The sequence below is a fragment of the Motacilla alba genome, chromosome 10, assembly GCF_015832195.1.
Source record: "Motacilla alba alba isolate MOTALB_02 chromosome 10, Motacilla_alba_V1.0_pri, whole genome shotgun sequence".
NCBI classification, from domain to species: domain Eukaryota; kingdom Metazoa; phylum Chordata; class Aves; order Passeriformes; family Motacillidae; genus Motacilla; species Motacilla alba.
Window position 1 is genome coordinate 4,159,031 of NC_052025.1, and position 23,897 is coordinate 4,182,927.

At 56.9% G+C, this 23,897-nt stretch overlaps 1 protein-coding gene across 8 annotated transcripts in view; it reads left to right on the top strand.

The window, feature by feature from the left end:
• The window catches only part of LINGO1 (leucine rich repeat and Ig domain containing 1), a 155,132-nt gene extending 131,524 nt beyond the window's left edge, over positions 1–23,608 (top strand). For 5 of the 8 annotated variants that reach the window (XM_038146996.1, XM_038146997.1, XM_038146998.1 and 2 more), the window contains one exon: positions 21,290–23,608. In XM_038146996.1, coding sequence (XP_038002924.1) covers positions 21,302–23,143 — 1,842 coding nt within the window. In that variant the 5' untranslated portion in view covers positions 21,290–21,301 and the 3' untranslated portion in view covers positions 23,144–23,608. Of the gene's footprint in view, positions 1–6,867; positions 7,246–7,955; positions 7,980–13,744; positions 14,248–21,289 lie in introns of those variants that run through there. The other 3 variants (XM_038146995.1, XM_038147000.1, XM_038146994.1) reach the window with 3 other exon arrangements.
• The last annotated feature ends 289 nt before the right edge of the window (positions 23,609–23,897 follow it).

Below are 23,897 nucleotides of genomic sequence, written 5' to 3' on the forward strand. Positions count from 1 at the left end.
GAAGCAGCTGCTCCCTGAGCAGCTCCGTCCCGCAGCGCAGGGATGGGGGGCACAGCCTGGGGGGGCCCGGCTGCCCGGCGGGGGCTGCGTGGCCATGCTCGCACGCTGGTTCTCCTGAGCTTGGACTGACTCCCTCGCACAGACACGTGCTGCTGACTCAGTCACACCTCTGCTGTTTTTAGAGGCGGCCTTCTAACACCCTGCCTCGTTCAGCAGAAACCAGGGAGATGCTGTGCTTCCCCCAGCCAGCCTGAAAACACATCCCCTGCACTCAGGAGCCACTCTTGGGCTGCTTGTCCTGGCCCTCGGCTGCTGGAAATGGGACAGGCGTGGGTTTTGGAGTGAGAAAGGTCTGTGCTCAGCCCTCCTGCCATAGATATCTCTGCCTCCTGCCCTGTCCTGTTCTCAGAGTTCACCCTCGTGTAGCTCTCCAGCCGGGAGCAGTGCCCAGAGCATCCTCAGGTACCCCCAGGAGCTGATGATTGTCCATTGCTGCACCCAGAAGAGCGTGGGTGACATGGAAGTGGTGATGCTGCAGCAGGCAAGCTGGAAAAAAGGATCCTTTCCATAGCTGCATCCTCACACCTCCACGAGGGCACAAGCAGGGCTTAGAAAGCCAGAGGATAGGGCTGCCACAGGCCATCTATCTGCTGCCAGATTTTTTTTTTTAGCCAAATTTAGGCCTGCCCCAGCTCAGGGTCTGTGCATCACAGGTGACAGCACAGACAGCGAGGTGGGAGGTAGACAAGCCAGGAGAAAACTGTTGCTCCCCAACTTCGTTAGCTTTAACTAACGAGCTGTTTATAGGAGTGACATGACACCTGCTTTCCTCTTTATAAATTCAATAATTTATGAAAGGTATTAAAGGCAAAACAGCCTCCCGGATAAAGCCTGTGATGCGTGTACGCTGGGTATTAGCCAGACGGGACAATGAGCTACACTTGAATAACACACGAAGATATTTACCCTCTCCCTCTATAAATTATTAAGGGGCTTTTTTGCACGTAATTACATGAGCTTTTATGTTTCTCACTCCCTGCTTTTAATCCTTTTTGGAATGGTGCCAGTCACTTCTAACAGGAGCTGAGCAAACAGCAAGCGCTGTGGCTGGGTTGGGGTTGGGTTTGGGGTCACTGCAGATGATGGAGATGCAGGAAAGGGGCATGGCTGTGAGCCCATCCCGCTCGGCACGTGGCACACCCCGCAGCGAGGGACACGAACGGCCCCTGTGGGGCTGGGATGGGGTTTGGCCCCACATGAGGAGCTTTTCCTCCATGTGGGCTCGGGGAGGTGGCTGTGGGAAAGAGCAGAGCAGGCTCCAGTGTTTTAAACGCCCTCCAACTGGGCATGCAAATCAATTATATGCAGATGTAATTGGGCATGCAAATGTCACTAGGAGGCTGTTTACATGTGCAGTGTACATTAGGGGAGCACGTATGTGTGCAAAGGAACGCTGAAGATATTAGTAATAATTACACCCTGAGAGTGTCCTGGTGCTGGGTCTGCTACTGCTGCTTCTCCAGTTTGGCCTTCAGGGAGCAGAGCTCCCTCCTTACCCTGCCACCCATGCCAGACCCCCCTTCCCTGACTGACGTGTTTGCTCCCTGGCCTGTGCAGTGCAGCCCAGCTCCCCCCTGCTCCCCATGCCGCTCCCCAGTGCGGCTGCAGCCCCAGCTGAGCCCTGCCCATCTCGGCCTGCCACACCAGGCAGGGGCCAAACTTCTTTTGAGCATTAAGATGAGGAGCCCATTTCGTCGCCTTCAGGCCCCCTGCCCCCTTTCTCTTAGTTGCCAAGTACTTGTGAGTCAGCCCCAGCAGAATGGTGCCCACATCACCTCCCCATCCTCCATGCCCAGGACAGCCTTTGCTTTTTCAGTGTGGGCAATTGACAGGACTCTCCTGTCCTCCACACTCACAGCTCTCTCCAAGCCCTCTCTCCTTTGTGCCAAATTCTTTAATCATTGCTCTTTGTCCTGTTGTGCAGCTCCTATTCTTACACCAAGCTGTTAAAAAGCTGTCACTGTCATAAATTTCTTGTCCCAGAAATTATCTTTCATCTCCTGAACGTGGGCAACAATAGGCACTGAGGTGCTTGATATTATTAATACCTTCTATATATGTGTCAATGGGCTTAAGAACTTAATGGAGCCTTTTCCCTCAGCCCTTCATGCCACGTGTTTGGGCTGCTTGACAGAGCAGTCAAGTTATCAGTGCTTGACTCAGGCTGACACGAGGACATGTGGCCTCTCTCCATTCCAGAACATTGCCTAGAAAGGCCTAATTTCCACATCCAGAATTCCAATGGGTCAGGATGGTGACAGTGCCCTGGCAGAGACGTGGATGAGCTGAGCTGGGGCAGACCCTGTGTATCAGCAACTTACCCAATCTTCAGTAGCACTTGCTGAGGGGGCCTACAGAAAGGCTTTTTCTCCTCTTTATCCCTGTTCTCCAGAGCTTCGTGGAGGTCATGTCATGATTTCGGAGGTGCGAGGCATGAGCACAGCATCTCCTGTCTCTCACCTCACTTTCAGTTGGACAGAGAGCTGGAGATGGGTCCAGCCACACCCCTGCAGCCTCCAGCAAGTGAGGCTGGGGGTGGGACAGTGGAGGGATCCCCTCCATGGCCTCACAGCCCCAGCCCATGTCCAGGGGGACATTCTGTGGCTCCTGCCACTGCTGTCCCAAGTGAATGGCTGGTGGTCAAAGAATTTTTGGGTCATTCTGCTCCAAATCAATAAGCTGACCAGAGCAGGGAGCAGTACAAGACAGTACAGAGAGAAAGCATTATGATGATACTTGATAAGGATCCTCAGTTTCACTGAGGAGCAGCCATACAATGCAGAATTTGGATTCCCTCCAGCTGATAATGAGAAGCCACTGGACTGACTCAGCCTGCTGTGAGGAGGCATCAGCACACATCCAGATGGCCGTGGGGACGGGGGAGCAGGAATATCCTGCCTTGCCTCTTCATCCCACTCCCCCCACACACCCTGAAATGTCACCACCTCCAAGGGAGAACGTGATCTGGGAGCACGTTTCCCCCTGACTGCATCCGCAGGGGCCCAGTGGAACAGCCATCCTCGGGAACAGGGGTTCCTCAGCAACGAGGGTTCCTCAGGAACAGGTCCTGCTGCCAGCAGTGCTGAGGAGGGCAGGGGAGGTCTGTGTCCATGTGATGTGCAAGGCATGCACAAGAGATCAGGATGACCTTTCCTCCCTGTCCCAAGCAGCCAGGAGTTTATGGTGCCTTCTCCAGGGACTGGTTGGACTGGGCAGGATCAAGGAGCTGGTTGCTGGTCGAGCCCAGGGACATGTGAGGTACCCTCCTCTCCGGATGTGCAGGGGCAGAGCAGGGACAGCCCCTCCCCTGTTCCTGCTGCCAGAGGGAGGAGGCTGGAGGGGCAGACAGCCGATCTGGCGTTCCCAGAGCTGGCAGTACTTCAAGGTGTGGTACATCTTATCTCTGCCTGGCATTTGCGTGTATTTTCTCAGCTCAGCTTGTTACAACAAAAGTGTGAAAATCTGAAAGAAAAGGAACGATAATAATAATGGGAGTAATTAAAATCCATCTCCCTTCTGCCAGCTTGGCCCTTTCTGGACCTATTGGGCATTCCTGGACACGTGCACCGAAACCAAAGGAGAGAGCAGGTCCCGAGTCTCTCCCCTGAGGGGCAGGTCTGCGCCCACTGCCCAGGTCCCTCAGCAGTGTGCAGGTGCTGCCTCCCCAGGAGGGAGCTGAGAGCAGGGATAAACTCCTGCCTCATGCCAGCAGAAGGGAACCATCTGCCACAGCCCGTTATCATCCCAGGATGGCAGTGGCAAATAGCTGGAGCATCTGTCTGAGGGACGAGCCCCTGCAGATGGACACCCAAATGTTCTTGCCATTCCCTGCAGGTTTTAAAGAGGAACATGTTCAACGAGGGCGTGTGAGCTGCTCTGCAGCATCCAGGGGCTGCACACAGGTCAGCACAGGATAGTGGCACCTGGAGGGCTGGAGCACTGTGGGTCACTCCGTGCTGCAAAAGGGAGGTTGACCCAGTGGAGGGGTTGGCCCAAAACAGCTGGAGTTGGTCTCTACAACATGGGGGAGGCCAGTAAAGGTGATGGGAAAGGAAAAAAAGGCAGGCTAGCTGCAAAGCTGTCAGCTGCACATAGCTGTGGGCTGTTAGTGGGGACAGGAGGGGATGGTACTTCCAGTGAGGCTTGGCTGTGGGCTTCTGGCTGTCCCCAGCACGCTGTCACCCATGCTACAACACCTCAGGGACATGAACAGTAAGCTCACCAGTCATGACGGGTTAATAAATGCAGAAACATCAGAGCCTTTGGGGATTCCGAGCAGGGGCCAACACAATTCCTCCAGCAGAGACCGGCAGGGTTCACTGCTGCCAGGATCTGCCTTTGCCCAAAGTGTCCTTGAGGCTGCTGGGGTGAGGAAGTGTTGCCCATGAGGTGGGCTGAGAGTCAAAGAGAGAAAAACCCAATTGGCAGTGCTGCTCCTTGGGCAGGGTGGTTGCACTGCCTGCTTTTACACTCTGGCACTGTGGGCAAGGGCCTTGGGGCTCCAGCTGAGGAGCAGCTCTTAGGTGATGTTTTTTGCTCCCTGCACTCTCCATCCTTTCCCTCTGCTGGCCAAAATGCACAGTGTAGCTGTCAAAGCAAACCAGGGCTGTACCCGGCTGCCATTCCTGGGGCACCCATGCTGCCCTCACCTCCCCTGCTGCCCCTGGTCCCTCCACACAGGTCCAAAATCATGGAGCCATAGAAGGGTTTGCATTGGAAGAGGTCTCAAAGATCCTCTGGTTCCAAACTCCTGCCATGAGCAGGGACACCTTCCACTTAGGCCAGGTTGCTCAGGGCCCCATCTAAGCTGGCTTTGGACACTTCCAGGGTAGGGAATCACACGCTGAGGGTACACAATAGGCAGGGTTTGCACAGGACTGTTCTGTAGCAGAGGTGTGCACGGATGCCATCTCAGCCCAAAAGCTCATCCCTGCTCCTGCACACCCAGTCCCCCGTCCTCTGCCGCTCGGCTCGCTCCCAGGGCGGGATGGCCGTCGGAGCCGAGGTGGGAAAGACGGTCTTGGAAGGCCCCCTGCTTCCAGGCAGTGCATAGCATCACTCTCACACGCCACCAGTGCTGCGTGCATGGCGTACTTGCCGTGTCTTTGTGGAAGGGCTGAGGTGAAATTTCCCCCCCTCACACACCAACAATTCCAGGAATTATTCCCGAGTGTTACTACTGAATACGCGGTGCCCTGCACTTTAGTGGGGCTTTAACGGGGCGGGGGCAACGGAAGCATTAGAAACGGCATTCAGAGCTCTTAGCCTGTCTTTTGTCCTCTGTTTGTTTTCTTCTGGCCGCATTCAGATTGCCGGCTTTGTCTGTGTTTGTGAAGTGCTATTAACATCGATGGCATTGCTGCCACGGCCGTAACAATAAGAGGCATCGATCCGCACTGAGTAAAGGTCTGAGGACCACTGAGAGCGGCCAGGCTGAGTTTCCTTGGTGGCAGGAGGAGAGCTCGTGCACGAACACACGCGTTGTCACCCCACTGTGTTTCTTGCCACGAGGATGCGGTGCCCAAGCCCACGCAGGGATGCACCCCTGAGGGGTACCCACCCTCCCGGCCGAGCCGGGGCTGTGCCTGCGGGAGCCGAGCGGTGGGCAGCAGCGGGAGCAGAGAGCTGCAGTGATTCAGCTGGCGAGTGCACCGTGCCCACCCTTTGTTTATTCCTCCTCTGCTCAAAAGCTCGCCTGTGCCAAGCAGGAGAATAACGGGGCTCCGGGGAGGCAGCAGCCTCTGCCTGAGTGCCAGGAGGGGCTCGAGCTTCCCGGGGCTTGCTCACAGCCCACTGCAGGGACATGAGCTTGGGATGGCCTCTCCTGTGCTCCATGGCAGGCTAGGGGAGGCCATCGCACAGGAGAGGCCTGGGGCCGGCTCAATAGCTCTCACTTGCTCAAAGAGCCGTTCAAGGGAAGGCTCATGGGACCCAGTGAAGAGACTCGTGGCCCCAGCCCGTGCCACTGCAGAGCGCCCTGGTGCCCCTGCCTCGGGTCTGCCTTGGCCGGCAGCCAGGGACAGCTGGATAGAAGCAGGACAGAGCAGGAAGCACCCCAGGAGAGCCCAGCCCAGAGGAAGCAGGAAGGGAAAGTGCACGTTACAAGCAAAGTTTGTGTCCATTACTGCTGGAGAAACTAGTCTCAGCTGCGAGAGCCAGCGCCGGGCAAATCTAACGCTGCCGGATGAAGAGTGTCCATTATGGAAGGGGGGAAGCGGTGGGCAGTGCTCGGGAAGTCGTGCACTTAGTCCTGAATGAAAGGACATCGGCTCAGCATGCGCCGGACCCTCCGAGGGGGCCTTGGGATCACCAGCTCCCAGACCTGTCCTCGGAGGCGTCCCCTCAGCGCTTGCAGCCCTTTCCCTCTTATGCGCCGGGGTGGGGGACAGTGTAAAGAGGAGCAAAGCGCAGCGCTGAGGTAGCTGCTGTAGGACGGACCCTCCGGAATCCTCAGGGTAGCCCGACACCGTCTCCCGGCGGACGCGGGGAGGGCTGGGCACCGACGCGACGGTGACGGGCAGAGCTCTGTTGGTCCGTCCTCTGCGGGCAGCGAGGCTGCACCGGCGGCGGCGAGGCGGCGGCTGCGGGGGCCCCCATCCATCGAGCGGCCCCGGTTGGCGGGGGAGCCATCCCCGCTCCCCCCCGCCCCGCAGCCCCGGGGACCCGCACCCCCCGCGAGGAGCGGGGGCGGCGGCGGGAGGAGGGACCGGCCGCCGCTGCCGTGCTCGCCGCTCCGCGCACCGCCCCGCACCCGCCGGCGGCTCCTCCCGGAGGGGAGGCGGGGGCCGGCGGCACCCGGCCCGGCCCCGCCGCGGCAGACCCGGCCGGCGGAGCGGGCGTGCGGAGCCCGGGCTGAGCCAGCCGCCCGCCCGCCCGCGGGGGCGATGCCCGCCGCCCCCGAAGCGCCGCCGGCCGCCCGGGCGCGGAGGGCAGGGAGCCGCCGGCCGCGCGGCCCTAGGGCGGCCCCCGGCGGGGCCCCGTGCCCGGCCCAGCCCGGCCCGGCCCTCCCTCCCCCGGGCGCGGGACTGGGGGGCGGCCCGGCCCCGGGAGCGCCGCCGCCGCCGCTCCGTGTGCTGTCGCTGCGGAGAGGGGGGAGCTGCGCTACTGCAGGTGGAGGTTTGGCGGGGGGGCCGGGGGAGATGCCATTTCTGACCGAAGGAGATCGCCGGCGAGGATGAGATGCGGGTAAGCGGGACCGGGGACCGGAGCGGGGCACGGGGCTGGCGGGACCGGCGGGGTTGGGGGGCTCCGTGGCCCCGGGACGGCGCCGCCGCGCTGCCCCGGGGCCGGACCCGCGCCGGTGCGGAGGGCGCGGGGCTGGGAACTTGGTGCGTGCCCCGGGGGGTGCGGGGGAGCCGTGAGTCCGGGAGCTGCCGCCCTCCACTCCCCCGGTGCGGATGCTGCCGCCTCCTCGCCCCTCTCTGCCCGGGCGCTCCCCTCTGCCCGTCTCCTCCCCGCACCGTTCCCGCAGCATCGGCGCAGCCCGTGCGGGAGCTACGGACCAGGCGGGGTCGGGGTCCCAGCGGGGGGGCTGGGGCTCGGCGGGACTGAGGCTGTATCCTGATGGGGAGTATCCTCCTCCTCTCCCGGTAGTTCCCGGGTGAATTGGCCGGCCTGGAGCAGATGCCTTGTTCAGGTAGGGAACGGATAGTCTGGACAGCGCTACCCTCCGGGACTGGCAGGGGAGCAGGGATCAGCCTCAAGCTGGCCGTGCCCATCTCCTCATCTCCTGCTCAACAAGGGTTAACTCGAGAGGAGGAATTGTTCCTCTGCCCATCCCCAAAGCAGAGGTATTAAGGGTTAAAGACGGGCAGGGAGAGCTCTCCAGCCCTGAGATCGGAGGCAGGAGTCATGGGGAAGGGGTCTTTTTCATGGCAGGGGTTTACCTCTCTGTCACCTGTCCTCCAGCCTGGAGATAGGTGAGTCGGGGACGTGGGGACCTGATGCCGAGTGGGGTGATTCCTCAGGCTCCAGGAGGGCTCGGGGGACTCTTAAGGATTCCACTGCCTGGGCTCAGCTCCATAACCCGGAGCCAGGAGCCAACCCAGAGAACTGGAGATGCTGGGCCAGGGTCAGGCTGCGGGTGCGGGCTGTGCCCTCGGTTTGTGTCTGGCAGAAAAAAATAAGTGGTTAATGTTAAAGGAGCTCCACAGGGCTGTGGGGATTGTGGGGATGCCCAGGAGCCTGCTTGGCAGAAGGGCTCTGGGAGCCTTCCCGGGTGGTGCCGGTGCTTGTTGCTCTCCGTTACTGCGTGTAGGTTATTGGATTTTTCACCTTGTGCCTCGGATGTATAAATAGCCCGAGTGATGGGTAGAGAGGCACGACTCGATCCAGGTGCTGGAGATGCCACCTCCGAGAAGGAATGGGAGCGTTGGTGCCGCGGAAGGGATTTGCACGAGGAGGGAGGGAGGGACAGCGGGCGAGCGTGGGCACTGGTGGGATCGGGTCTGCTCGGGCTGGTTGGCGTCGCCGAGGCTCTGCTGCCTCTCCCTGCCTGTCCCTGCCCCAGCTGCCGCCCCAGCAATCGCCATCCGCGCTCCTTCCGAGCAAACACCTTCTCCAGCAAGCGACTGTCGCCGCTGGCCGGCAGCAGGGGATCGGTGTGACAGCCCTGCTGCTCTCCGGGGTCTCGGCTCGCCGGGGGAAGTTCAGGCATTCCCGGGAAGAGCCCCACTCTATGGATCTCCCTCCATCTCCCGTTCCTCTGCACCACCTTCCAGAGCCCGGCTGTGGCTCTGCAATGATACCCCTTCCACAGCCCCGTCCCAGCCCTCCTGCCAGCCTTAACCCTCTCCTCACTGCTCTGCACCTTGCAGCAGCCCTGACCTGACCTTCACGCATGCTGGGGATGGCACTGGAGCAGCAGTGTGGCCGTGCCTCCGGCCATCTCCTCCAGCACAGGGGCTGCACGGACCGTACAGGACTGCCCAGCCCATCCCCACCCAAAGGCAGCTATCCCAGCCCCTGTCCCAGCCCATCCCCACCCAAAGGCAGCTATCCCAGCCCCTGTCCCAGCCCATCCCCACCCAAAGGCAGCTATCCCAGCCCCTATCCCAGCCCATCCCCACCCAAAGGCAGCTATCCCAGCCCCTCTCCCAGCCCATCCCTATCTCACAGCAGCCCATCCCCACCCCATGACAGCTGCCCCAGCCCATTTGCACCTTACAGCTGCTATCCCAGCCTGTCTGCACCCCACAGCACCTATCCAGCCCTTACCCACCCTAACACCAGTTATCCCAGCCAGCATCACTGCCCAAACCTTTCTTCCCCCTGCTTCTTCCCGTCTGTTCCCCTGGTTCCAAGAGCACGTTGTGTCCCCGCCCTGGACCTCTTGCAGGTCAGATGGCCGCAGCAGCCGTGCCTGTCCCAGGTGCCAGGAGCAGGCCAGCTCCCTCTCCCAGCAGGGTCAGCTGGGGCACGGTCGGAGGACGTGGCTGTGCCTGGTCACCTGCTGCTCCTGGCTCCCTCCTGGATCTCGTTGGCACAGCTGCTGAATGCCATGGAGGAGAGGGGGCCTCTGGAGCTCTCATGATGAGCAAGCCCAGGAGGGAGATGTGCCCCAGGGCTAAAGCCTCCACATCTTCCCACAGAGCGTTTTCCCCATGGCAGCTGCCTGCTCCAGGGCTCCGGCAGCCCCAGCTCTCGCTGGGTCTCATGGAACGGGCAGGAGGTGACTGGAAGAGACAGTGGAGCTGCTTTTACGGCTCCTGGGGAAGCATCAGGTTTTCCAGGCCTTCTTGTGGACGGATTAATTACTCAACAAATGGCTGTACCACTGTAACACCGTACTGTGCTGCAGTTACTCTACACCTGTAATGTAATTACTGTGTGATACCTCTAATTACCACTGTTTCCTGGAAGGTTAACAGCATCACTGAAGGACTTCTGTTTCCCTTAGTGTCCTGCTTCACACAGCCACAGTAGCACTGCTTAAGTTAGTGCTGCTCCATGTAAGTGACAAGTATAAAATCCTCTAACTTGAGGCTTTAATTCAGGGGTTGATAAATCACTTTATAATAACACCACAATTATAGTGTAATTACGGTTGTTGAAATATAAAACATAACACAGCCTGTTGGGGCTCAGTGAGGTACGTTGGATGACCACTGGGTGCTGCTGTTTGGTGGGACCCTGTCCTTGGAGGCAGAGTTGGCAATGGGCACATCTCTGTGGGCATTTGGGTGGAAAACACCCAAATGTTCACAGCCTGGCCAGGATGGGTGTTTGGTCTCTCCAACACACCCAGTGCACTGAGTCAGCAGCTCTCCTTTGTTCTCTGCTGAGCCTCGAGCAGGGTTCAAGCAGAAATGGTTTTTGGTGGGAAAAGAGCCAGAAGAGCTTTTCAGGTAGCAGGGAAGGCTGGGATGAGAGAGAAAAGGGCTCCAAATGTTTAACTCAAATCAAACAACCCAAGAAAAACAAAGGGAGAAAGAAACGGAAGGCCTTGACCTCAATTTTCTTCTTAGTCAATTTTTTCCACTTTCTTTCCATCCAGGAGAGTAAAAATGGGAGCTTTTGGCAGGGAATGGCTGTGGGGAGAGAGATCTCTGTGCCTCTGCTGGGTGTCCCAGCACCCTGTGACCATGCCTGGGGACATGCCTTACTCACAGCCAGTGCTGGTGGCTGTTTGAACCTGCTGCCTGTTGGGCGGTGCCAGGGCATGTGTGATACAGAGGGAGACAGGGGTGTCTGGGGATGGGGTTTATGTGGGCAGGGGAACAAACACCAGCCAGAGTCCCCCCTTCCCAGTGCTTTCCCAGCCCCCAGGCACTGTTAGCAGTATCGCGTGGCCTCTGTCCCTTTGTCACCAGGAGAAGGCTGGGTCACACAGAGGTGTCTGTGTCTGAGCAGCATTAATTGTCAACTTGACCTGGGCAATTGAATAAATGCTGATAAATGTCACCAAGAGTGACATCATCATCTCCCCTTTAGCCCAGGCAGGGAGTGTGTGGCTCTCTCCATCCCTGGGGGCAGGAGGTCCCACCAGTGTGGCTCGGGAAGGGGGGACAGTGGGGGGAGCGCCCTGCCTTGAGCAGAGAGCCCAAGCATTGTGCTAGGGTAAATCCTGGGTGATTGCCACCTTCAGGAGCAGGATCAGGAATGGCCAACAGGACCTGTGTGGGCCTGCATGGGGCGCATGGAGTGTATTGGTGCAGCATGGCCATGGTGGGGGAGCCCTGCCATGAGCCCCACCAGTGGCTCATTCCTCCCTCTGGCCTCACCAACATCTTGGCCACCATCCCTTGCCCCTCCCATGCCCATGCCCCACCCAGACAGCATCTCCTACCTGAGTAAGGATCAGGCAGGACAGCAGGTCGGTGTCCCTGTCACAGGGGCTGGGGAGCTTGGCTTTGTTTTGCTCATTCTCATGGTGAAGCACAGGCATGATTCTGTTTAACCATCCTGCATGATTTTTTCCATCATTTTATTTACATGTCAGTGCTGGTCAGTGCCTTGGCATCCTGCAGTGGACGTGTGTACAACGAGCTTTCCTCTCCTGGGCTCCACAGAAGTGTCCTGGCAGAGGCCAAAGGCTTTCCCCACGGAAGCACTCATGCCCTTTGTCTCAGGGCTGTGGTCATTGTCCTGAGCTGGGGACAGTCCTTGGGTGAGCTGGAGGGAGCAGGGGACAGAGTGAGGAGGTGCAGGACTGGGCTGTGCCTTCCAGGACATGATTCCTGTGGTCCAGCATTGTGCAAGGGATGCTCAAATAGCACAATGCCTGTGGTTGCCATCAGACTGGGCTGACCTCTGCTCTGGGGGTCAGGCTGGCCATGGCTCCCAGGGGGATGTGCCCCTGAGCACCCAGCCCTGCCCTTGGGGTTGTAGGGTTCCTAATGCAGCCCAGCCCCTGCCACCCCACACAGCCCTCACTTCCCTAGCAGCCCTTCCCCCCCCCCCAGTTTTGCTCTTAGTTATATCAGTAGGACCCACAATTACTCATTTTTTTGTCATTTCCATTATGTTTCTTCATCAGAATGCAAAACATTAAATATCGCTCTGGTAATTATGGTTAATTTCATAACCTGCACCTTAATTGGATTGGTCTCTGATGGGGAATTCTCGTAGGAGGGAGAAGCAGAAATATTTTGACGTGATCTATTCTTTCAGCTCTTTGTTTGGATTTGAGATGTCGAGTGTGAAATGGGAAACAACCGATTTAGACCTCAGAGGCAACCTGGGGGTGGTGAGCAAAGCCTGAGCATTCCAGAGGTACTTCTCACCCTCCAGCAGCCAAACCTCTCCCTCCCGTATACAAACCCAGCCTTTCTCCACCCCTCCTTTGGATTGGGAATAGTCACAGAGAGCCAGATCCATCTGGTCTACCCAAAATGTCAGCCTGAGGAGCCGGGGAGGCATCACAGTGAGCACTGGCCTGGTGCCTTGTTCTGCTGGCCAGTGCTTTGTGTGCTCTAGCACAGAGCAAGGCACGGCACTCCACAGGCCCCCCCGTGGGTCTGAGCAGCTTGGGGATGTGAGGGACACCCACAGGGACGCCTCTTTTCTGCAGGGAATTGGGCAGACAACAGTCCATGGACATGCCCAGGGCTGCAGAGGGACGCCAGTCCCCTTGTGCCGTGGTGGACCGGGTGATCGCGGTGTTGCTGCCCAGGACAGCCAGTCCTGGGGGACCCCCAGTGCTTGTCTGGGGCTGTGCCGTGGGGTGGCCGTCCCACAGAGCTGGCATCTCCCTGCCACTTTGGGCCTGAGCTACGGCTCGCTCCGGGAACCGCAGAATTGCGCTGCCATTAGGTGCTGCCATTAAACTGATTTGTGCTCAGCCTGTTTATCCTCTTCAATGGGAAACGGCACCGGAGCGGCAGCGAAATGGAAACCCTGGCCTCGCATTTCCGATTGCATTCCCGTGCGCTGGATTTCCCCGTGATTACTTTTGTTCTCACGTACAGCCCAGAGCGCAGGCTCCGTGTCATTATCCACAGTGCTGGGAGAGGAGAAAGGGCAGAAAGCATTGCTTTCAGCTCAGGCACAACACAGCAAACCCACCCCACAGCTGCCTTCTTTTGAGGGCAGTGGGGAGCTGCTCCAACCCCGTGGTAGCTCCCTCTTTTTTTTCTATGGCCATGGGCTCAGTGTGTGCTGGAAAAGCTGAGGAATGGCATGGCTGACACTGACACCCCCTGTCATGGGCATTAGAACAACTGTGCCTTGCACAGCCCCACACCTGCCAAGGATTTCTATCAGCCCGAACCCTGTCCTGACCACATCCAGCAGCACCTTCCTTCCTGCAGGATTTGGGCTGGGAAGGGCTGGTAGCCCCTTGCCTGCCCTGCTCGGCTGTGTGGGTTCAGCTGGAGGGAGGACGGGCAGGCTCAGCCGTGGCTCAGCACAGTTTGTTTTTATCTAATCCATTTTATTGTTGAATGAAACAATAACAGCAAATACAGGCCCTGAAGACAAGCCATAAATAATGCAAAAATCAAACAAGTGAGAAAGGGGGAAAGAAAAAGGAATTATACATGTAAAACCAGCCCAGAGAAAACCAGGCTGGGAAGAAGAATCTTCCCTCTGCACTTGCTATTGCTCATGCTTTCTTTGCCTCCCTTTTTTCTCCATTTCTCTCTCTAGAATTTCCTGCGGCACCAAATTTGTGATTATGTGAACAAAACTTAATAATAAATGGGAGGGGGGGGAGAGAGAGAGATCTGGCTTGCGGGAAGGAGTTGGGAAATGAGGTGGATGGAGTGAACTGGGGCTTCCATCTCTCGCAGTGCCTTGAAGCACGGCTGTGCTCCTGGCACCCTGCTCTGCGCCGTGTCCCTGTGGGGTGTGCAGCAAGGACAGCTCTGCTGATGCCACCGGTGCTCCTGGGAGCCCTGGCAGCATGGCACACACAGGCCCTTGACCCTTGCCACTTGTGTCACTGGTGGGTGATCCCAGAGCCAGCTCTGCTGGGCTGGGCTGCACTTGGCTTCTCCCAAAGGTTTCCCAGGCCACTTATTTTAGGCAGCAGTATAAAAATACCAGGGCTTGTCCTAAAGAGGGGTAAATCAGCAGGTTTCACTGAGGTCAGCAAAGCTGCCTGCTTATGTCCTATGTCCTTTGAAGTTCTCTTGCCACTATCCCAAAGGTTTCCAGAGGAAAGGAGCAGCCCTTGTACTTTTTTTGGTATCCTGTGCTGGTTGTAGGGGGATTCAAGGGATGTGCCCTGGGAACCAAAGTGGTGCTGTAAGTACAGTCTTAGCTTAAATTAAATGTAAGGACTGGTCCCTGCACCTGCTGTTCCCCAGCCTTTGGGACTTTGATCTGGGGTTTAAACCTTTGAGCAGTGGCAAGGATGCAGTAGGGACACAGTGGTTTGGAGTGGTGGCATTTAGAGGGGGAGTCACATCCCAAACCCTCAGCGCTGTTCTCTCTGGCCCTTGGGACCAGGGTGTTGGGCTGGTTTGGCATTTGCTGTCCTGATGCAGCCCTGGGTAAATGAGGGCAGGAGGCACTGGTGGGGCTGCCCCAGCTCTGCCTGCTAGCCCTGGGTTTGTGCTGCTGGAGCTGCTGGTGCCCCAGCCCTTCTGTGGGCACTGAGCAGAGCTCTAGGGAGCTGTAGAGCCATGGGATGCCTTTGGGTAGCTGGAGGGGATTGGGTGTTCCCAGGCAAGGAGCAATAGGAGGGAGCAGCTCGTCTTTCCTGGTGCCCTCAGGTGTGGTTTGTGGGTGGCCAGGAGCCGTGTCTCAGCCTGGCAGAGCTGTGTCCTCCTCGCTGCTGGGGCACTGCCCGTGGCCCAGGCTGGAGCCTGGGTCTGGGGGAGCAGGAAGCCCCTGTCCCCTGCCCAGCCCTCAAGGCAAGCCCACACAGAGATGCCATCTGCTCCTGGTGGGCCGAGAGGCGCTCTGGCAGTGGGGTGACTTTGTTCCAGCTGCTTTTATGCCATGTCAGGTGCTGTGCTGCCCTGCACGTGGGTCCAGCTCAGGCTCCGTGCAGCTGGGCTCCGGCTGATTCAGCAGCACTGGGGCCGTGTGCTGAGCCCTGCGGGGCTGCTGGGAGGGAGGGAGGGCTGCCTGCAGGGCTGTGCCCATCCTCCAGCTCCAGCCCCAGCACTGCCACCCCGTGCAGGGAGGTTCAGGGCAGCTCAGGGAAGCACAGAAGCATTTGGGCCATGGGCACGTCGCAGGGGATGCCTTTGCAATGTCATTGTGACCCTGGCGGCTCTCCCAGCAGGCACACTCCTTAGACTTTCTTTCACCCCTTCAGGGCAAGTGTTTCCATTGCCCTGAGAAGAGCCTGGGGTTTTTCCATCCCCCTCTCCCAGCTACAGGCAGGGAAAAAGAACCTTCTAGGGAGACCCTCATGCTACACTGGAGCCTCCTGTACACAGTGCTCACGGATCAGAGTGCAAGGTGAGCTGCCTGCCTTCAGTCAGCCCTTAAAACATCCTGGTGACCCAGCCCATATCCACAGAGGTAGGGATCCCAACAAAATTTGCCAAAATAAAGGAAGAAGGAATCCCCATTCAAATGGTGCATGTCCTTCCCAGTTTCTACCAGCCTCCAGCCATCTCTTCCTGACCCAGCCCTAGAAGTCTCCAGCCAACCCTTGGGAGCTATTCCTTTGGCAAACACAGCTCCCCTGCTCTTTGGCTCACATAAATAATAAAAAATGAGCCTTCTCCAGGCTCACCTGACCTGGGAAGCACTGAACCACCAGTTCAGGTAGTGGCTGTGGCAGCAGTGACCAGTCCATGTCCTGGCCACCTCTGCCCATGAGCAAGGGACATGGCTGGCCCTAAGCCCCAGCCCCACTCTGAACTGCACCCTCACCCCCCTTGTTTATCTTGTGCTGGCTCAGGGCTTTACACCCCCTGACATCCACAGCTGCCTTTGCAATTACTTATTGATCCCTTGTCAGGATGTTTTCTCTGCTGATGGGGTGCTGAGGCATGTGCAGCCAGAGAGAGAAAAGATGCTCAAAATGAAGGAGCACAGGTAGGAGGAGGGTGAGGAGCTCTTGCACAGATGTGATCACAGCAAGAAACAGCCTAAGCAAAAACTGAGCTTCAGTGTCCTGCAGAGACAACCAGGATCTCTTTCCCGTCGTCCTGCTCCAGTAACCCTCCTGGAAGCCACTCTCCAGGTTGGCTCTGGGCCACTGCTGGCTGTCCCTCCTCTGCACATAGCTGTCCCTGCATGGGGTCAGGTAGATCCACAGCCCAGGTTTAAACCAGTAGACAGCTGGGCCAAAGCCTCCCCTTACCAGCATTCCAGCCCCTCAGCCCATGTTAGAACTGCTCTTCTCCCCATGGCATCTTTTTTTTTTTCTGCTCGTCTTGTGCTCTGGCTTGGTGCTTTCCTGACTGACTGCAGTGCTGGGGACACCACATTTTGGGTGGCAGAGCCTGTTTCCATGAGGAAATGCCTTTGCAGGGCACTCCCATGGGCCAGCCATGGCCGAAATCTGGTGCCAGCCCGGCGGTGTCAGTGCCGGAAGGGGATTTGCATCTTCAGTACTTCTTCGTGCTCTTTTACAGCTCCAGAGCAGCTGCCAGAGCAGATCAGGTTGCCTCACACCTATTCCAGGCTCCCACCTCGGAGCTGCTGAAAGCAGATACTCCAGGAGGCTGAGCAAGAGCTCCCAGCTGGAGAGCTGTGCCTTCCTGTGGGAAGGGGAGCGGTGACCCCGGCAGCTGGTGGCTGGTGGGCTGGGGGTGGGCACTCCTCTGGCTGACCTGCCTTGGCTCACTTGCTTAACTTGCACAACTTGCTCGTGTGTCCCCACCACCCTGAGGGGTCCTTCTCATCTTCTGCCTATTTCTACCCCATTCTTTCACCCTCCTGTGCTGCTCCTGGATGATTTTGGGGCCAGGCCAGGACACAGGAGAGCCCTCTAATCCTTTGCTAGACGCCCATCCATTAATGAAGGTCCAGAGGAGTGTTGGTGGCAGGTCTCCATTGCCCAGGCCAGTGCTGTGCCACCCTGGCTGTGCCCACCCGCCAGCCCTGACAGCACTCAGGAATCACTTTATGCTCTCCCTCTTTGATTTCTTCTTCCCCATGTGAAGCATGGTGATTCCAGAGGGGAAACCACCTCCTCTGCCTGATGCTCCCACCCATTGCTGCCCATCCTTGAGCAGGGGGAAAAGGGTGTTACTGCAATGCCTGTACTCTAGGACTGGCTGGGAAAAGAGGAGGAGGAGGGAGAAGATAGGGTGGAGAGGAGGGAGAGACAAAGCAAAAGGGCCCACAAATGTACGCTGGACACAGGGGAAATGATGAGAGGAGGAAATGGGCACAAACGTGTTTGGCAAATTAAAGCTGCTCCCTTTGTTTTGCTGCTTTGCAGATAGCTACAGAAACTGTGCAGAGCCTGGGGCCTGGATAAGAAAGTCCTCAAGCAGCAGGAAAGGTTGTTAAATATTTATTTGTAAACCTGGAGTCTTTGTCTCTAAAATGTAGTGAAGTTCAATAAAATTTGATTTAGCTGGAGCAGCTTAGAGGAGACAGGAGCATGGACTCAGGGAGCTGTGTCTCATTGGCTTTGTACGAAGCCATCACGGCAGAGATGGGGTGAGCCCGTGGCTGAACCCTCCCACTGCAGGCCAGTGAGGATGCCCAGCACTGTCCGACTCACTCCTGTGCACAGCTGGGAGCAGCAGGTTGGCTCCTGCAGGGACAGGATGGGGACACTGTGCCCCCAGAGCACCGTGGGCCCCCCTCCCTGCTGGGGTAGGGCTCGCTCTGTCCTAAATTGCCTGTTGTCGCTCGATGCTCTCAGAAGCATCTGGTTCAAGGGTGAACATCTCCCGGCCCGTAATTTATGGCTGCCAGGTGGGCTTAGAGCTGACTCGGGGATTTTTGCTCCCGATCTTTCCCTGTCAGCACAGCAGATCGCTCCCTGCTCGGTGGGGTGGGGAGCAGGGGACAGCCCAGGGACAGCAGTGACAGTGGTGGGCACGGCCAGGCGGCTGCCCACCCCTTGGGGCATCCTCAGGGGCAGAGCCAGGGCTCCCTTTTGGGTCATCACTCAAGTTTGGCTTTCTGGGGCTGTTCCTCCCACACCAGGGCAGCCTGTGCCTGTCTCACTGGAGCAAACCCCACGCACGTCAGCGCTTCAGTCTGGCCCCAGGCTGCATTTCCAGGCACAGGCCCAGAATGGCATCTTTCCTCCCAGCACTGAGCCCAGGCAGACACACTGGGCAGGTCCTGCTGTATTTAGCACCAAGGCAGCGCTCTGGTGCGTCCATCTGCGCCTCTTGGGCCGAGGCCGGGACCTTCCCGCGGGAAGAGACTGTACTCGGAGCCCTCAGCCCTGGGCAGCAGGTGGTGAGGACAGGGGTCAGTGGCTGCCATGGCTCTGAGCATGAGTTTTGCTTTGGCTTGCACTGGGTTTGCTCGTCGCCTAAAGGCAGCGAGTCTGGCAGCTGCTGCTTTTTTTGTCGATTCTTTTTTTGTGATTGAGAAGGAGAACCACGCTCATGCCAAGGGCTGGGCTGTGCATCACGGCCATGGCCCGATGCTCTGCTCCTGCCTGGCAGCTCCTGCTGGGCCATGGCCGGCACCCTGGAGGGGAGCTTGGGCATGTTGAGGGTCTTCTTCAGAGTAAATCTGGGAGGGCTTTGTGGAAAGCCCTTCCTGCAGGTAGCAGTTGTGCAGGGGCTGTAAAGCCATGCATGCATTGTTGGCCCACAGCTCATACAAAAATCACAGTTTGAGTCATTTTTAGAAGGGCATCTCTTAATTTCCACATCACCTTGAGGCACAACTATTTCTCTCCGAATCAGGCAGAGGTAAATGGGAGCCAGAAGTGATTTAAAGCTCATCTTAGCTCAGAATTTTCCAGCTTATTTATTGTCTTTCTCCCAAAGCTCTTCTGTGACTCTGGCTATTAAGATTACGGATGTTTTTGTCAGGGATTGTATTTATCACGGATTTAAATTTAGCTGAGAACTAATAACATGTGAGGTGTGTCTAGACTTTAATTCTGGGCTGTGCTCGTTGGTAACGCCACACAGATTCTGCTTCATTCATCTATGGCCTCTTTGCAGATTTTTTACTCATTGATACTGCACAGCTCTGGCTCCGCTGAGGGATGACAGCACTGGACAAGGTGCTTTGGAGGTGCAATCCCCTTCCTGCTGGTGGAGAGGCAGAATTGAGCCTGGGGGAAGTTGGTCTGCAGGATTCAGCTCTGCCCCCTCCCCATGCCCAGCAGGGACCAGAACAGAGCAGCACATGCAGGCAGAGTGGAGCTTTTGGCCCAGCACACAAACAAGACTGGTGCCTGGCACTCTTAATGAGCTGAGTGTTTTCAGTCCTGCTATAATTAAGCCCCTCAGACTGTATTTTGTTTTGCATGCCGTGTTTTGCTGTCTTTGATGGCTTTCTCAGCACGGCTTTGAGAAGCAGGAATCGGTTTCTGAGAAAAAAGGCTGCAGGCGAGCCAGCGCTCAGTAACGAGCATGTGGTGGGAGAGCAGCGCCCAAGAGGCTCCTGGCCATGGGCACCCTCTGGCAGCCCAGCCCCAGCCGGGGCTGCAGCACGAGCCTGGGAAACAAATCCATATACAACCTGAGCCATGCCAACCAGGGGGCCACCCTTGCTCCAGTCCCAGCCCTACCCCAGCGGCGTGGCAGTGGTAGCAGCACCCCCCTTGTATCTGTACTGCTGCCCAGCACCAGGGAGGTGATGACATGGGAGATGATGGATTGTAAATACCCAGCAAATGGCTCTTTGCAGCCTGGCTGGGGCCCAGGCACTCCCACTGGAAATGTTTCCATCGGACTGGGACATGCTGGCCCAGGGCCAGCAGGAGGGAGCTCAGCATCACGGCCAGGAGAGCTCAGCAGGACCAGCTCCCATCCCTGCACCCCTTCACTTTGGGGTGATGTGTTCAGTGTGATCCCCACGGAGTAGCCTCACTGGGAGGGAGCAGGGAAAGGGGGTGGGGGGGTGGAAAATGACAGTGAAATGGGAGGAAACCACAGAGGGTTGCTCTGGGGACACTCCAGGCCCACCACCAGCTGTGCTGAGGCTGGTGGTTTCCAAGATGGTGCTGGTGGACATTTTTATGGCCAGTCCATCATCTCCCATCCATGTATCTTACAAAGAAATTTTGAATAATTTTTTGGGAACAAAAGTGATCCTTGGGTCATATATCTGTATGAAATGATGAATATGAGCAGATGCAATGGCGGGAATGTGCAGAACGTGTACCAGCCCCATAAATAGTGCTAGAGCAGGGAAAGTAATGGACAGGATATACAGTGATGGATACAAACGGAGCCAGTGGAAGTAATGGATTGGGTGTGTTTGGTGATAGCCATAAATAGCATTAGTGGGAGTAGTGCAGAGAGTAACATAACAATAGATACAAACAAGGGCTGGAGTAGCTGGAGATCTAATATGCAATATTGATATGATTTGATTCCACATAACAGCCTGAACAAGGAAATAAATGCAACAAAGGCAGAGTGACAAGGAGCATCCGCTTCTGCCGGGCCAGGATGGCTCTGGGCTGGGGCACAAGCCAGACATGAGCCCCCAGGGAGGTCTCCCAGCGCTCCCCAGGGACATCAGCAGGAGGCTGGGTCTTTCCCTGCTGACACCAGGCAGTTCCCTCGTTATCCAGAGCCCCCCTGGACCTGACTTGAGGCCACAGCTTGCTCTTGTAGGCAGTGTCTATCCAGTTGCTGTTTCTGGGTGGGGTGAAAATGGTTTGGGTCTGCCCTTGCAGGCTGGCATGGTGGGAGGCAAGGAACTGGCCCTGGGGACGCACTGAGAGCAGCTGGGGCCAGGGGGAGCACAGAAGGAGGGAGCTGGCTCCCACTGAGCTGTAAATGCTGCTCGCCCCAAGCAGGGTTCCCCTAGATGCTCCATCCTCTGCTCAGCTCCTCTGTTTGCAAAGCAGCCTTTATATTCAGGCTCCATCTACAGGGAACGGAATAATTTCAAGAGCTTAAAATAGGATGTAGATAGATGTGTTTCATATTAAATTATTTTTTTAAGAAGCAGAGGAAGCTGTATGACACAGATTCCTCAAGGCCTTCCACTCAAAATTCTGTGCACGTTCAGTCATCAAGTGGAAAGTCAGGGAGTGGTGACGAGAGAGGGTCTTGAAGCCAAAGGGCTGCATTTCAGCTGGAAAATTAGACCCTGTGCTGTGCATCGGTGGTGCCTTTTGCCTTACCATCACCTCTGCCAGGACACCAGACCTTTTACCTTGGCTGTGCCCGTTGTTTGCTCACGTGCCCCTTGCTCTTTCTCCCGCTGTTACCTGCAGGTGAGAGATAGGATGGTAGCTGGGGAGGCGAGTATGCGCAGCCCAATCCTGGCCTGCTGGCAGCCGATTCTCCTCCTGATGCTGGGATCCATCCTGTCCGGCTCTGCCACGGGCTGCCCGCCACGCTGCGAGTGCTCTGCCCAGGAGCGCGCCGTCCTGTGCCACCGCAAGCGATTCATGGTCGTGCCAGAGGGGATCCCCACCGAGACCAGGCTGCTGGACTTGGGCAAGAACCGCATCAAGACGCTCAACCAGGATGAATTTGCCAACTACCCTCACCTGGAGGAGCTGGAGCTAAACGAGAACATTATCAGTGCCATTGAACCTGGGGCTTTCAACAACCTCTTCAACCTCAGGACGCTGGGGCTCAGGAGTAACAGACTCAAGCTGATCCCTTTGGGGGTGTTTACTGGACTCAGCAACCTTACCAAGCTAGACATTAGTGAGAATAAAATTGTGATCCTCCTAGATTACATGTTCCAGGACTTGTACAACCTGAAGTCTTTGGAGGTGGGTGACAACGACCTTGTCTACATCTCCCACCGGGCCTTCAGTGGCCTCAACAGCCTGGAGCAGCTGACCCTGGAGAAATGCAACCTGACCTCCATCCCCACGGAGGCCCTGTCTCACCTTCACGGCTTGATCGTGCTGCGGCTGCGCCATCTGAACATCAACACCATCCGGGATTACTCATTCAAGAGGCTGTACCGGCTCAAGGTCCTCGAGATCTCACACTGGCCCTATCTGGATACTATGACATCCAACTGCCTCTATGGGTTGAACCTGACCTCTTTGTCCATCACCCACTGCAACCTGACGTCCATCCCGTATGTGTCGGTGAGGCACTTGGTTTACCTCCGGTTCCTGAACCTGTCCTACAACCCCATCGTCACCATTGAGGGCTCAATGCTCCATGACCTGCTCAGGCTCCAGGAGATCCAGCTGGTGGGAGGGCAGCTCACCACGGTCGAGCCCTTTGCCTTCCGCGGCCTCAATTACCTGCGCATCCTGAACGTGTCAGGGAACCTGCTGACCACCCTGGAGGAGTCAGCTTTCCACTCAGTGGGCAACCTGGAGACGCTCATCCTCGACAACAACCCCTTAGCCTGCGACTGTCGACTGCTCTGGGTTTTCCGGCGGCGATGGAGGTTGAACTTCAACAAGCAGCAGCCCACCTGCTCCACCCCCGAGTTCGTCCAGGGCAAGGAGTTCAAGGACTTCCCTGACGTCCTCCTGCCCAACTACTTCACCTGCCGCCGAGCACGAATACGGGACCGCAAACCTCAGCAGATCTTCGTGGACGAAGGCCACACGGTGCATTTTGTCTGCCGGGCAGATGGGGACCCGCCGCCCACCATCATGTGGCTCTCCCCCCGGAAGCACCTCATCTCTACCAAAACCAACGGGCGGCTCACTGTCTTCCCTGACGGCACGCTGGAGGTGCGCTACGCCCAGATCCAGGACAATGGCACCTACCTATGCATCGCCAGCAACGCGGGTGGCAACGACACCATGCTGGCCCACCTGCACGTGCGCAGCTACTCCCCAGACTGGCCCCACCAGCCCAACAAGACCTTCGCGTTCATCTCCAACCAGCCCAACGAGAGCGATGCCAACAGCACGCGCGCCACCGTGCCTTTCCCCTTTGACATCAAGACTCTCATCATCGCCACCACCATGGGCTTCATCTCCTTCCTGGGCGTCGTGCTCTTCTGTCTGGTGCTCCTCTTCCTCTGGAGCCGTGGGAAAGGCAACACCAAGCACAATATTGAAATCGAGTACGTGCCACGGAAGTCTGACGCGGGCATCAGCTCTGCCGACGCGCCGCGCAAGTTTAATATGAAAATGATTTAACCAGGCAACAATTTGCAAATAATAATGGTGTTGTTTTGTTTTGTTTTTTTTAAAAAAAAGAACAAATGAACAAATAAAAAATAATTAACAAATGTTGCTACAAACATACCGACCTCTCTCCTTCCACCGTGCCCTCTGCCCCTGTCCAAACTCACTGCGCCCGCACTGTCACCACCTCCTCCTCCTCTTCTTTATACCAGGAAAACATTCAGCCGATGTCTTCAGGACTCCTGTGTTTGTAAGGACTTTGTCTGATGGACTCTGGTGTCAGATATAACTCTGAGAGGGGAAAAACAACGGGGGGGAGGGGGGGGGGCGGGTGGGAAAAAGAAAGAAAAAAGAAATAAAATCAATAAAAAAGTTACAAACTTTCTTCTGTAACTTTGATTTCAATAATTATGGATTTTTATGAAAACTTGAAATAATAAAAAAACCCTATTTCCTATAGATAGTTGGAATGAAAAATTTTGACTTCTTGATCTGTCCAGTTCTGTACCTGGCAAGCGCTTGCTTTATTGCCTCAGAGGCACTTCCCAGATGCCTTGCCAAGAGCAGCTCCAGGCCAGGGCGAGTCTCATGCTGACATCAAAGGCACCTCCCGCAGTGCCCGGTGTGGCACCAAGGCGGGTCTGACTATTTTTCCTGGTTTTATAGTCAGTCCCCCTGCCCATCCCCAAAGCCTGTGGAGCAGGGCTGTGACACTGATGTCCATGAGCAGTATGGAGCAGGGCTGTTCTTTCCTGCCCTCTGTGTG